This window comes from Toxotes jaculatrix, chromosome 3 (genome assembly GCF_017976425.1).
Source record: "Toxotes jaculatrix isolate fToxJac2 chromosome 3, fToxJac2.pri, whole genome shotgun sequence".
Taxonomy (NCBI): Eukaryota; Metazoa; Chordata; class Actinopteri; family Toxotidae; genus Toxotes; species Toxotes jaculatrix.
This window is the reverse complement of record NC_054396.1, coordinates 6483668-6498664: the sequence shown is the minus strand read 5'-3', so window position 1 is coordinate 6498664 and position 14997 is coordinate 6483668. Positions and strand designations below refer to the sequence as shown.

The window sequence follows — 14997 nt, the reverse complement described above, 5'->3', positions numbered from 1 at the left end:
AATATAAACAGAACATAATGAGTACATAGTTGAGATAAACGAAATTTAACCAGAATCTTACATCAGAAGAAAGTGATATATCAGTACATTAACAACTATGATACAAGTGTCCTTTCAATTAACATTTTCAAATACAGACTCATCTAGTGAAGGGCAATAAAAAAAAATCTTGAAACAAAATGGAATGCTGCTGCTCTAAGGGGCCACTGTGTGGGATTGAGCGATCCATTTCAATTCTAAACCATAACTATGTCACTTCCCAAGATATCAGCCATCATTCTTCAACACTGCTATTCTCTGTCCTCACAAGGTGAACATAACACGCAGGTATGGGAGCTCTGGGTGCACTGGATCATGCAAGCCTCCACATAAACACTAGGGGGAGTAGTGGGCCACTGTGAGTTCGAGAGAACTGGATCAGACAGAATTATTAAGGTGCTGCCCTGAGCATCACTCACTAACCACTAAGAAATATGTGGAGGCCTATGCAAGAATCAATAAAAAAAAGGTTTTGGTCGAAACATCAGTAATCACACCATGTCTTTCTTACTTTTTGCAATTACTACTGCAACGACTGATACAAAGGTATAAATTAAATGTAATTTATTTCTTGATGTCATCAGCACAAACTTATGTAAGACTATAGGTTTGCTGTGGCTGTTTCATATTCTCTTGCATTGTTGGCCAGGTATAATACAAAATGTTAACCAAACTCAAGCATCTGAAAATGACACTGCAAATACACTGTATCTTATCAAGCCGCCAATAACATCTCACAAACATGGATTTACATGAGCATTACTAAACAAAAGGAAGGACTAACTGTGGCCTGATTTGGTGCTTGTCTTTTATTTTTAATTCGCCCTGTCTTATAAAACCAAGTTTCATGTCAGTCCATGTGACTTCTGTTTTCAAACCCTGTGAAAAGTCTAAAAATACATCTTTAATTTTTCCTGCCGAGCACAATTCACTTGAATCCCACACCCCTCTCTACCCACACTGTCTCCCAGGGATCGTAGCTTATAGAAGGGCTGGATGTAGAACCAGGATCCCTCATTTCCCGCCGAGTCCAGAGTCACTCTCATGGCATTCTTCTCCAACAGCGCAGGTAGGCGCTTGTTCACTGTCAGGTATTTATTGCTTTTCAAATGCAGCAGCTGTTGGCAAAACAAAAAAATGAGTTACATAGTTACGAGTCACATACCGACTATTAATGACATAATGCAAACAGTGGAAAGAATTACAGAGGTTAGAACAAAGACGGAGGTATGTCACAGACTAGCACTACAGGACCTGAGGAAACATTTCACTGAAAATGTGCATCTCTGGAACGATTTGGTATCTTTATGTCTTAAAGTTTAAATCATTTGAGTACCTAAAGTCCAAAATATGCTTCTCATGACCTCTGCGGTCCAAAATAATCTATTACTACCCGCCTTTAAACGTTTAGGCTCTACAGATCTCCAATATATTCTTGAAATTATTTCCTACTGGAAACTAGGAACAAATTTGTGTTCACTTCATTATCACTTTTTTTACTGGTCTATTGCAACTAGGACTCTCTTCACCAAATGCCTCTTCCTTGTGAACATCACATAGCAAGAATGCATGACCATTCTTGGATTCAGATGATCTCATGCATGTGTGCAAACCATTCCTGAGCAACGACAAAAAAAAAAGATAAGACCTCACAACAGACAACCTCACTGCACACGTTTATGCTGTACCAATTATTTAAAACTGACTGATTAAAACAGCATTACAGTTAATATTATCAGGGCGCACAGTGTCATACATGGTGTTATATACTGCAACTGTTCTGTTAACCAAAACACCTTATCTCATGGGTTGCTTAACGCACCTGAATAACATTTCCATACTGGATGACTGTTCCCAGCAGCTTGCGGTTTTCAGACTCATTCTGCTTCTTCTCCAGGTCAGCAGCATGCTAACACAGAACAGGGCACAGAGGTGCTCAAGAAAGAACTCATACAGCGTAGTATTCTTTCCATAGTACAGTTTTTATAAAGAGGTTTTCTACACAACACTTCAGTATTCAATATTTCTGGAAAGAATGACGGTATACCTACATGGAGTTTGTTAAGGAGGACTGTGTCGGTGGTGCTGTTGCCTCCAGGTTTTGCCGCTTTCCAGAACTGTTTCTGTGCTGAGTATCTGTTCATAGGACACAGTTTGAAAAGGCAGTCTGGGGAAAGAAGACAAGAAGAGAAAAGTGAAAAGTCAAACCTCATCATATGATATTAATGCTCATTTCATTACAGGCAATTGTTCCAGCGTGAAAACACACATCAAGATCACCAAAGTTTTCCTCACTTTGATACTTCAAAGTCTAAGTGTTAACTTCATGTTAACACACTTGTTACTTCTAACTAGAGGACTAGAAGGCCACTTGCATTATTTCAATTGTCACAAACAAATTTGTGACAGTTGAGTACAGCTTATAAAACAGGCCATAAATTTAAAATATATGTGATTTATTTTGCTTATTGGGATTGAAAAGAAGAAAAACCTTTTTGAGATGAAAACATATTCTAATGAAAACAATACTCTTAATTAGCCAAACCTGAGGCTTCAGGAAACCCCCAAAATATCTGACTTTTAGCATTAATGGTACTCGACCTGCTTCACCTGAGCTTCTACAAGATCCATTTTGTCCAAAACAATATCCGTATATTAGATGACATTATTGTATAATATTTATAATAAACCAGCAGCGGGCCTGAACCCTTACAGGGATTGTAATGTTAGTCAGACCGTTGGTCAGTTCTGGTAACTATTGGCCACACTGCCTTGAAATGTGCTGTAGACATTCATGTGTTGTTGATAAATCTTTTTATCTTTGGGCTCTGTGGGCTTTCTTCTTGTGCTTACTTCAGGCCAAAACATTGCTGCAAACATTATGCTCCTCTGTGCTACAATGAAAAAATACAGTATGAAATGGTACATATGTGGTGGCAGCAGCTGCAGAGATCATTAAGGCTGGAAAACCAAACAAGCAGAGCAGGTAGCTGTCCCTTCAGGGGGCCCACCAGCCCTGTAGGGCTGAGGAGCTCAATTGGGCAAGAGCAAATTTTTGCCCCAGGGCCACCTCGCAGGGTAAGCCCAGGCACTGTGGCTGAAACAGATTCCTGTTCCAAATACCTCATCAATTTGCACGTTTTACTGCTTGTAAATGTGTCAGTGTTGTGTCCTAATCAATGATTTAATATGTTATTAAACATGACAAAATACATAGTCATTTGAGAGGTAGTAGGATAATAACAATGACAACATCTTTGATGAGGTTCAGCATCTGAACAACACCAACAAAAACTTTGTGGGTTAACCGAGACAGCTGCTGGGTAAGCTAATTTGCACTGTTGATGCTTTCAGACACACTACCCACAGTCAGTCCAAACTTCCTGCCAAAACCTCAGTCCTCAACTCACACATGCACATTTTAACAATGGGCAGTGAGCCAGCAAAAGCATCCAGTATTAAGTATTCCTAGTTGCTCAGATGTCCGGCAATACTATGCTGCTTTAAACAGACAATTACAGTTAGAAAGACAGAAATATGCACATACAGGGTGTCCTCTTTGTTTAGTTCTACATTTTCTTTCAACAGGAAGAGAAGGTGCTGGGAATCAGTGCTGCTGAAAATGACCACACAGGATATGAATATGTTAAAAATGTTTCATTAATCAGTATGGCTATATGTTAACCAGAACAGGGGACCTGATGAGCCATGACCAGGGTAAAAATAGCCACTCTGGCATCCTCTGCTGAAAATGCAGCCAACACAGGAGCGCCCAGGGTTCAGACATCAAGAGGCACAGGGCGGAAGAAGGAGGACAGGATGAGAGGAGGCCAAGGACTAATGGAGAAAATTGGGCACTGGGAGAACATCTGTCTGACGGGGATGAGAAAATGGGGTTAGGGAGAAAAGAAGAAAATAAATAAGGAGAGGACAATTATAGCACTGATCAGGGGATAAAGGATGGAGGGGAAGCCCAGGTTAATTCATGTATTCTTTAAATAGCACAATGCATAAATGTTCATGGTCTATTAACAACAATACTCTTTTTATGGCTCACCTAGTTTAACAAATAAAAGCCATATGATCCAGTAGAGGAAACACTAAAATGTCACTAATAACAACCTGATGCTGCTCTGGTGTCAAGTTATTCTGCTGCTGTTCTGCTATATCCACCGTTCTTCATTTTATTTACGTGTCCAAACTCTGGGTGTGAAACTCCCAGACTGTGACGTGACAAACTTCCAACTATGGAGTGAAAAGGGTAGCATCCAAGATGTGTACACTACTTCCTGCTCACCATCCCACAATATATCGTGTCACATTTCAAAGAAGTGATGTCAGTGATGAGTGTTTCTGATATAGGGAGTGGAAAATAAGTGAACAAAGGGAGTGACACTGGGCAAAGCCAGAGTTTGTAAATCTAACACTCAGGGTCCTCCCGTCCTGCAATTTTTGGCTCTCGCTGTACAACTAATTAAACGAATGAATACAATTTTGAAGACTTCTAAACTGTACCAGGCGTCATTATGATGTGATCAAATACACTGTGCCCTCACGCATGACGCTTTCGAGCTTGTGAGAGGGCAGGTGCGTTGTTTTGTACACCTAAAAACCTCCCCCTGTTCTTCCATCGGTCACAACCACTCTATCTTGCATCAATCAGTCACTGTTACAGGCCACTGACTGGACTCATTGCATCTGACTTTAACAGATACTTCCCCTATGAAACAAAACACCAACCTCATGGCAGCAAGTTCTTCACATCTGACTTACTTTTCATTCATTTCTCTTCATCTTCACTAAGTTTGTGATGGTAAAATTCTGCTCAGCCGTGCGCTGTTTTGTTTATCAGGAGTAAATGACACTAAACCATTCATTAGCAATGAAGTGTGCACAACAGTTCATAGACATGGGTCATGTTAGAATCCTGTTTATTTCCTAACCACCAACACCCACTCTAACAACTTCCCTTCTTTGTTTTGTTCTTTTTTTTGTAACTGTGAAATGATTTTGAAATCTCTGAAAACAACAGAGCTGTCTGCACAACTTTAGCACTTAGAATAAAAGGCTTTTTTTGTATTTTGATGAACTGTTGGTGGACTTTTGATGTTAATCTGTTCTTAAGATAAAAACAGCTAGAAACGATGTGGTAGTATCTAGCCTTGTTATCAGGCTTCAGACAGAGATGATGTATAAAGCTGTAAGGTGACGTTCACCCTTAAACATTCCTTGATGGTATCTCTGCCAAACTTTATCAACAAGGAATCACTAGGAACAAACTAACATATTCTTACACAAAACATATGTAGTCCATTGTCTAGATGACAGGGCAGCTAATTTTGGTTTTCCACCTGATAGACACACATCCCTTTTTAGTGAGATAAAAATGTATTGTGTTTCAAGCAAGCTACATTTTTAGTAATTTACGTCCTCTAGAAAAATCTGGTAACTGTGAAGAATGAATATGTTTAATCTTTTGAATTTTGTTTGGTCTTTTGTTGAAAAGCGATAGAAGCTGGAACAATAATCCTGAGTGATGCCGTCATTTTGTTTTATTTATTTAATGACAAATGTATGTACTGTATGATTCAAATACTTAATGTAACTGCTTTGAAAAATTCAGCAACAATGTACATACCAAAGAAATTGTCCTTATTTTGTATTTTATGAGCCTTTTATGTATCTCTGTAATGTGCTGCCAAAATTCTGCGAGCTAAGTGATGAATTTGAGCAAACAGAGACATGCAAAGATCTTTCACCTGCACAGTCCCACTTTATCTCTAAAAGCTTGTGTGCATAGATAAAAACGGGAAACAAACTTCCAACAAAACAATCGGTACGTGAGTACACACACACACACACTCACACACACAAATGTACACTTGCACATTTCATTTCATATCTCGGCCACTCAGGCCACACAGATCAGAGAGAAAGAAGGAAGGTTTAACATGCTGAGCTACAGTACAGCACAATACAGACTTTTTAAATAGCTTAAGTGCGCTATTAATACTCAACAGGGATGTTAGGATTTAGCCCTGGTACACTTTGCTTCTGTTTAACACCAGCCTTAATAAGAGGGGAGAATCTACAGCCTGTGGTTGACTTAAACATAACCTTAGAAAACTGACTCATAAAAGCTCATAAAATGTGCATGGTCATGGTTTAACTAAAAGCTGCCACAGCTTGATACCAATGGCACATTTAGTTTAGTCAGTGTCACTCTGCTGTTACTGCAGTTCTGTGGTGTTAAGCCACAGCTTTGAATATAATTTGAATGGCTCAGTTAGAAACTGACAAGTGAAGTTCTCTTTGCATCCTCAACTGAAAAAGCAGCGGCTTATTTAATTCCATATAATACGGTTACCTATCTGCTGTTCACTCAATCTATAAAGTATTTGCTGATACAGGTGAGTGGAACAAAAGCTGCTGAATGCACGGCCAGTGAGGCAAATAACACAGCGGCATATAGCTAACGTGAATATCTTACAGGAATGGGGTTTACATCTGAAGTAATGTAATCACAATTACATTAGTTACATTGTTTTTTAATAAATACGAGGCAGCTCAAAAAGGTTCATGTTTCCAAATCATCTATGCTTGAAAACCAGCACACGCAGGCATCTTAAACTATTTAATCAAATTAAAATTTACAACTTTTAAGCTTTAAGTCATACATTTGTCTTATTACTGAACCCATATCTGAATTTCAGCATCATCAGCAACAGTTTAACAGATGACGTTTTAAACAGATGAAATAGAATCTGGACATTTGTTTGTGTCCATCACTTAAAAAAAAAAAATCTTGAATTACAGCTCACATGCCTCTTTCTCAATACATGCTTCACCCCAGGATGTCATGTTTATTTTGTGTGTGCATTACACGCACAATCTCCTCTTGTCACTTAAGACTATAATTGTAGTGGCTTGAGCAATTCTACGCTGATTTGAAAATTATACCCGTGTATGAAACATAATACGACCCACCTTTGCAGCAGGGTGTGCAATGGTGACTTAGTTACTTCAAAGGTAAAGAGAGATTTTGTTTCTGGTAATTTAATCAGCTCCAAACTGCTCCACAGTGTTATACCTCCAATTCACTCTTGTTCTAAATTCTTGTTCTTATTTTAATTTGCAGCCTCTGTGAGGTAGACCTTTAATTTGTCTGGACATAAAAAAATCTTCTTAATTTACATGAAAACTCAAAGACTGTTCTAGATCAAATAAATCTTTATTGGTCATGTATTTATCAAGCTCCAGCAGGGCACACTGTGCTGTTCAAACATCAAGGTTGTCTTTTGGTCTGGCAGACATGTTAGTGTTGTCTCACCTCTAGGAAAAATCCATGCGTTATAATCCTGCTTCCGTTGAACAGCAATACCTGCTGGGCACACCCTGACATACTGTCCAACAAACAGTGTTGGATAAAGAACAATCAATACAACAACTGCCTCACCACAAATCACTATTTCCAGATATACACAGAGTGACCAGAAAATCAGAAACACCTGTGAGATGTAATGTGATGCAGTACAACAGCCCTGCAAAAAGCAAAAGCTCTCATAAGTGATGGCTATGACTCAGACTTCTACTTCTTACTTCTGTACTGATACATTTCTGTGGCATGTTTTGGGGCTGTACTTTGTGGTGGTGTTGTAATGGACCACAATACGCTGAAAACTTTGAGTAGCTTTCATCCTGTAAAAACCCCACAAAACTACATAACACACCCTAAAAAAAATAACCCTTCAGGTCAGCGTGTTTCTGAAACAGTCTCAGTAACAGTTTGAAAACTAAATTTCACAAAGGTTGTTTTTTATTCCATGACGTCTGCTATTCTCCTCTTCACCTGAGGCAGTGTCTTCATCAGATACTTGCCATCCATCACCCATCACATTTGCAATGTATGTCTTGAAACCTGTATAAACTTTACTGGCTGACGATGTTTACCTGCACCAACACACCTTAAGGCAACTTGGGAACCACTGACAACTTGTCATTTCAAAGACATATGTGAACTGTGAGCCTGTACAGTAGTTTGAATGGTAAACAATGTTGAGACACATAATCAACAACACAACTGCACTTGATCTTCACAAAAGACAAAAGATATTGTTTTATTTTCGGCCACATAGCTGCTAGCTAATCTGTGTTGACATCGTGTTAACATCAAGCTTGTACTGTCAGGTTAGAGTCTGTTATTAGATTTTGAGATATAATGGCAGGTTGCAGTCATGGAGCCTGGTGTGTAGCTCTGTCTGGCATTCTGCCTGAAAGAAACCATTCATTCTGAGATCGACGAATACAAACAAAAATACTACATGAGGTAGACAGAAGACTGTTATTACACCGATCAGGCATAACATTATGACCACCTGTCTAATATTGTGTCAGGCCATCAATACCGTTTCCATGAAAGGGTGTACATGTTCTGCAGCAATGCTTAGGTAGGTGGTACGTGTCAAAGTAACATGTATGGCAGGACCCAGGGTTTCCCAGCAGAACATTCCCCAAAGCATCATGCTCCCTCCGCCAGCTTGCCTTCTTCCCATAGTGCATCCTGGTGCCATGTGTTCTCCAGGTAAGCCATACACAACCAACTGTGATGCACTGTGTATCCTGACACCTTTCTATCATAACCAGCATTAACTTCTTCAGCAATTTGAGCAACAGTACCTCGTCTGCTGGATCGGACCACATGGGCCAGCCTTCGCTCCCCACGTGCATCAACGAACCTTGGCCGCATATGACCCTGTCCCTTCCTTGGACCACTTTTGATAGATACACTTGCCCATTTTTCCTGCTTCTAACATCAATATTGAGGACAAAATGTTCACCTGCTGCCTAATATATCCCGCCCACTAACAGGTGCCTTGTTGAAGTGATAATCAGTGTTATTCACTTCACCTGTCAATGGTCATAATGTTATGCCTGAATGGTGTATGTTTGGACAACGTGGCTGAGTCTTGCTAGACTAGAAGAGCTATATCAGTCTAAAAAGGTCTGGCCTGTGGTTGGGAAACTGCTCACAATGGACCCTAAAATAAAAATTTCCATCTTTATCGAAAGCAGTTTAACTGTCAATAAACTTACAAAGAAGAGATTCTGCTGTTTCTTGCTTCATGGTACAGGAGATATGTTTTATAAATGCAGTACATTACAGGGTTGTAATGATAATATTGAGATTTTCAGTTTAGTTCATTTGTCGTTTAGAGACTGAAAATTCCTCAACTCTCAAGAGGAGAGCAAGTGGAGTGTTGATATATGTCCCACTGATAAACAACGTTAGTAAGCACGTTGTCAAAAATGGCTTCTCTTCAAAGTCATTCTCTTTTTTGGCCTTATTAAACTAAAATATCTTTTGCGAGTATTATCTGTTTTACTATGCATGAATGGCTTCATATTGTAAAATTCAGATATTCAATTCAGATTGTGACCAAAATGAATAAATGTTACATGATATGAAATAATGTGCACATTTACTGATAAATAAACGGACAGTAAAAGGAGCTAAGAGAACAAAGTCCTCTACAGTCAGTGAGTCTGTCTGCTTTATCTTCGTCCTGGTTATCATCGCTCAAGGATGACATCAGTTAAGTCAATGACTGGGACATGTTAAATAAGGTCCTACAAGGCTTCCCATATAGAAAAAAAAGGTCAATTGAATTTATTCAATTTGGAAGGAACACTGTTCCAAGTAGATGGAACTGACATTGGCAATTGTGCCGTTTCACTCTTAATTAATTTACTAAAGAACACACCAGGAAACCTGCCAAAACATCTAGAAAAGTATTTGCAAGGAAGTGGCAGCCAATTTGGAAATACACATAGTGGCTGTTACATCAGCTTCACTTGTTGTCCCCTGGTTAGTTGACTGTCTGAGACACACTCATGACAGGGTCAGAATTAAACATAATTTATGGCTCCAGCCTGTTAAGTGTCTAATGGTCATTTAATGGTGTGTCAGATGTTTTATTAGGCCATTTTCTACCAAATGAGCATATCTGAATGAGACAATACCCACAGGCAGTGTTGCTAACCAGGTGATCATAACTACAGATGCTACAAAGCAGACGATATGCTAATAAAACTACTACCATGTGAAAACGCTTTCAGGAACACAACAATGACTTCACATTACTCCAGTGACCTGCACAGGCTCCAAATTTAAACTGAGTACAGCACCTTTTGATGGAGGACGAGGTTCACAGCATGAATACATGGTTAAAAATCTCCAAGCACCATTGAACCAACAATATTGAAACTGCATGAAGGAAAATCACTACAGAGCATTTTAAACACCTTGCTAACAAGAGCTGCCTGAAAGAATTCAAGCTGTTCTGAAGACAAAAGGGGCTCTTACCCAACACGGCCTTACGCTACATCTTCTGAATGGATTTTTAGTAAAGATCTAACAGCATGAGAAAACAATATCAGGAGAGAACTACGATACAAAGAACAGCTTAAGAAAGAATCATTTAACCAACACTTAACAAGCTAAAAAAAAAGTAACACAATATGCCCAGACAAAAGTAAATAAAAACAAAGCACAAGACATACAACTGCAAACTGAAAAGACTGATACAAGCCAGTGCCTATCCCATCTACCTGAATAGCCTCAGTTGCCTTGGATACTTTTATCAAATACTGATACAACACTTCTATCTAGGTTTCTATACAATAAAATGATGCCACTAATCTACGTCTCAGCTGGCAGCAAAGAATAATTTGTTATAATACATTAAAACTGCCAGCAACCCTGACTTAAAATATCAATATGCCGTTAAGTACGAGACAAATGAGGGTCTTACCTCTGAATTTCTTGGGTGGGTTGTTGAGGTCGCCAGTGTCTGGTTGTACCACACAACGATCATCCACAAGCCTGGGGACACAGCCATCATTGTGATGAATAAAATTATTTGAGACACATGCAACTTAAAAAGACTTTAAACCTCAATACACATTTTCAAAGGTTTCATTTTCCATGTATAAACAATCAGAATGACATTTCCATTATAACATCATCCTTATGCTAATGAGGGTCATAATTGAGCTGCATTATGCAGCTTGTGTACCCAAAATCTAACACAATCATTAAAATCTGATACAATCATCTTCTTTTTGTTAAGACAGAAGAAAGAAGGTACACAATTGAATTTCTACCAGTAAGTATGTTCACAAAAATGTATGCAATTCCAGAGATTCAAAAATAGACACCATTACAACTACTCCCCAGAAACACAGTGGACAAACTCCCACATATCACAGCAGGAAAATCACAGATGTAATTAATAAGATTATTTAACGGCTGCATTCCATTTAGACGTGTCTGTCCCAGGGGCCTGTTGTTGTGGATGCTCACTCACTGGCCTCAATTAAAATGACAAACATAACAGGTTTATGCTGCATTCTAGTGCTGCACGATTTGATGAAAACGTGCGATTGCGATTATTGTGGACAATATTGCGATTTGCGATTGCGATTACGATATTATAAATAAATGGTGTCATGAGTCCACTTGCTTGAATATCAGGGACAACACATAATAATGATAGTTTGTGTATTTCGCAACTCAAAACACACGACATACAAAAAATACAAAACCTTAAGATTACACTGTTTGTTCCAAATAACGTAATATAAAAAAATAAATAAAAGTTTGAAAATAAAGCTAATTTCAAAATGTATCCGTGATTGTTCGTTGTGGTTCTTTCAGGCGGTTTTCAGTTTTATCTTTCACGTTACTTGGTTGGGCTTTTATTTGCATGCACTCGTCGAATTTTTCTGTGTTGTCTCAAATGTTGATAGAGATTGGTCGTATTACCTCGGGACGCAGCGACTTTAGCTTTGCAGGTTTTACACAGCACGTCTTGCTGTTCAGGGTCGTCATGCCTGAATCCAAAGTATCGCCATACAACAGAAGTAGCATTTTTATTTCCGCCACCAACTCTGCTTGTCCCTCGTGTTCCTCATCAGCGTCCAACGTTACTGCTGCTTGCGGAAAGCCGGGTAGTCACGTGACCATACCTGCGGCTGCCCACAGCGTGTGGATGTGGCGTCAATTACTCCACATTGGTTTACATTAAACATGACATTAAATCGCAAATCGCAGTCTTTTATGCGGTTACGTAATCGCACAGCGTGACATCGCGATTGCGATTAGATTAATCGTGCAGCACTTCTGCATTCCTGCCTGAAATTAACATGTCAGAGTGTATTATGAAGAGAAATATGTGGTGGAGCGGAAGCTATCGACCAAGGACTGAGAGAACGGAAACATAGATTTCTGAACTGGGGCACCCGTGATAGATTGTACTATCACTGTACCTGTGAACTAGAGGGGGAACCACGGCCTTTCCTTAGTTCAGCACCAGTGCTTCCTCATTACTCTCGGCTGTAGAACTATTATTCCAACTTGTCGTGCAATTTCTCCAAACAACGTTCAAGGTGTGCTGGTGAAACACCTTTTTGAACTTGACAGCATTATAATACACGGGAATACTCGGGAAACCCCTGGGAATACTACGAGATAGTAGATCAGCACAAATACAACACTTCAGTAGGATGCTCTGGCCGGTCCAGTCAGTCGCATCTTTTTATAGCTCATGCAGTATACACTGCACCGCAGGAGCACTGTCAGGATAAAGGAAGAAAGCACATGGTGTGAGATTCGCTTCTGCAGGAATGAAGAGCCACAGCCTTGATCACACTGATGCACTAACGGGCCATGGTCCAACAAGAGCAGAGGAAGTTTCAAGGGTCATCGTTACCCAAGGTCAAGAACAGACCGCCTCTTGCAGTCTGGGAGTCAGCATCAAGATGCTGGGTGCCACCCTCTCTGAGCTAGCAGTGGTCCAGGTGGTTGCAGGCATCTCTCAGGGGTCACATTCACTATGCTGACACCAAAAGCAATACATAATACAATAATGCTATTTATAGTTACGTCCTCTAAGTTCCCCTCTTTAACAGAGCTCTCACAGCAGCATGGGGGGGCGTACGTGTGCGTGTGTGTGAAGTGTGTGTATGTAATGGGGTGAGCGGGCTAAATTTGAGATGGTAAATTTGACAAATGAGCTCTGTCATGCTGCCAGTCTTCAAAGCTGTGCACACATTTGTTGCCATGGTGGGTGACGCACAACACTAAACTGTGAAAGCATGGCTTCTGAGAGGTGGAAAGGAGGAAGGCTTGGCACGGCCTCTGGTGAGCGGCAAATAGTCTAGTGACATGGCAAGAAGAGGAAGATTGCAGCCCTTAAAAAGGAGAGGTGGAGGAGGAGGAGGAGAGGACAACACAGATGCTGCGCTCATTTCCACCTTGGGGAGAAGAACAACAAACACCCCGGGGTAGAAAATAGAAAAGAAGCAGAGGAGAGAGACAGGCTTGATGCAAAAGGATAAAGTCCAGTACAGTCCAAGTACAGAAATCTAACATCAGATAAGCTGTCTCACACGCTGGACATGGACATTCACAGGAGTGATCACCCTTTGTTCTTCTTTTGGCCTTTTGTTATTTCTGTGACTGTCAACTGTACAACTGTCAACAAGATTTGCTCAATTTGCACATGAAATGCACGTTTAACCCGTTGCCTACAATTAGGGAGGAGGGATAATGTCAAGTGCTTAAATAAATGGTGTTCAGCATGAAACAGGAAGAGACAGGGTAATTTGAGGCCAGAGTACCAACAGAGCACAGAATGTCAAGGAAACAAAAGAGAGAGAAATGACTTATACAAGTGTTCAGACTGCTTTAGCCTTTCCATTCATAACATGTGGTTATTCAGAGGGACACACAACGCTGCTCCACGTTCATAAGAGAAAACCATCAGATTACGGGGAAATAGATATTTGATTGCCATCAGTCATCACACTGACTGGACAACCATAGATAATAAAGAGGTACCTGTATGTCTCTGGCATTATCTTTGAAGCTGGAAAAACAGGCCTCATCTGGTTCTTGTACAGGTTTCTACTTAAACGGGTTTGTGAGGCAATGAAAAGCAAACTCCGTGTATGGAGCTGCAAACTGTATAATACAAGAAAGTGTGAAGAAGATTCACAAATTTTACAATCTGTACAACAGAAGACATGTTTCCTCTGTTTCGCTGAAATTAGGCGACTTATTATTCACCATAAAATGTGGACAACGATTGGGCAATGCATCTCATGACAATAACTGCCACCAGACAAACAGAGGAATTAAATCCATCCACTATATGAATCCTTCCATTATACTGCTCCATCTGCAACCATGTAAATCATTACATGAGTTACTCTGTTCATTTGGTAGCCTATGCTGCGTTGTGGTTGTGTCTTCTGTCTTCTGTACTGTTGGACAGCACCGTCTGAAGCTCCATCTATCTAGTACCCTCACCCGGAATTATGCAACATGAGACAGAAGGCAAAGTGGACTTGTGAAAAGTCAAGAAAAACCTCATTAAAAAAAATAAAAAATAAAAAAAATAAACAGACTTACCCTAAAGTGCTGATAAATCCACTGGTGGAGCCCTCTGCATACAGGGAACAAATGTCCCCAATATGGAGGAAGCTGGACATCTTGTCCGACATGGTTGCTCAGGGTTGACTACACCTGCAAAAGATTGACAACACAGCTTATTCAAGCATCCTGACATACAGCAGGACCCAATCAAATCACACAACTAGAATCATTTTGAACAGATTACCTGAAAAAAATCACATTTTTCCATATTTCTTATACTGTATAAATCACTTTAAGTAAAAACACTGAACATTATTTTTTTTACAGGTTATGTTTCTAACAGGTGGTCAATGGCTAATTTTGTTGTGAATAAACTGTAACCAGTAGTGGTCATGATCATCCAGGGGAACTATTACTTCTACGATATTAACTTTGCTGTCGCTAGGCTTTGTGGTTATTGGGGTCCAGACCATCCTCATTTCTTTAGCTCATTCTCGGAGCACCACCCACTGTGAAATCCT

The 14997-nt window shown here is 39.9% G+C and overlaps 1 protein-coding gene across 5 annotated transcripts in view; it reads right to left on the bottom strand.

The window, feature by feature from the left end:
* The window catches only part of itpr1b (inositol 1,4,5-trisphosphate receptor, type 1b), a 79780-nt gene extending 65161 nt beyond the window's left edge, over positions 1 to 14619 (bottom strand). For all 5 annotated transcript variants that reach the window (XM_041033930.1, XM_041033932.1, XM_041033931.1 and 2 more), the window contains exons 1-5: positions 14513 to 14619; positions 10851 to 10921; positions 2091 to 2206; positions 1862 to 1948; positions 999 to 1157 (exon numbers count right to left, since the gene is read on the bottom strand). In XM_041033930.1, the coding sequence (XP_040889864.1) occupies positions 999 to 1157; positions 1862 to 1948; positions 2091 to 2206; positions 10851 to 10921; positions 14513 to 14604 (525 nt within the window). In that variant the 5' untranslated portion in view covers positions 14605 to 14619. The remainder of the gene's footprint in view (positions 1 to 998; positions 1158 to 1861; positions 1949 to 2090; positions 2207 to 10850; positions 10922 to 14512) is intronic.
* Between the last annotated feature and the right edge of the window lie 378 nt (positions 14620 to 14997).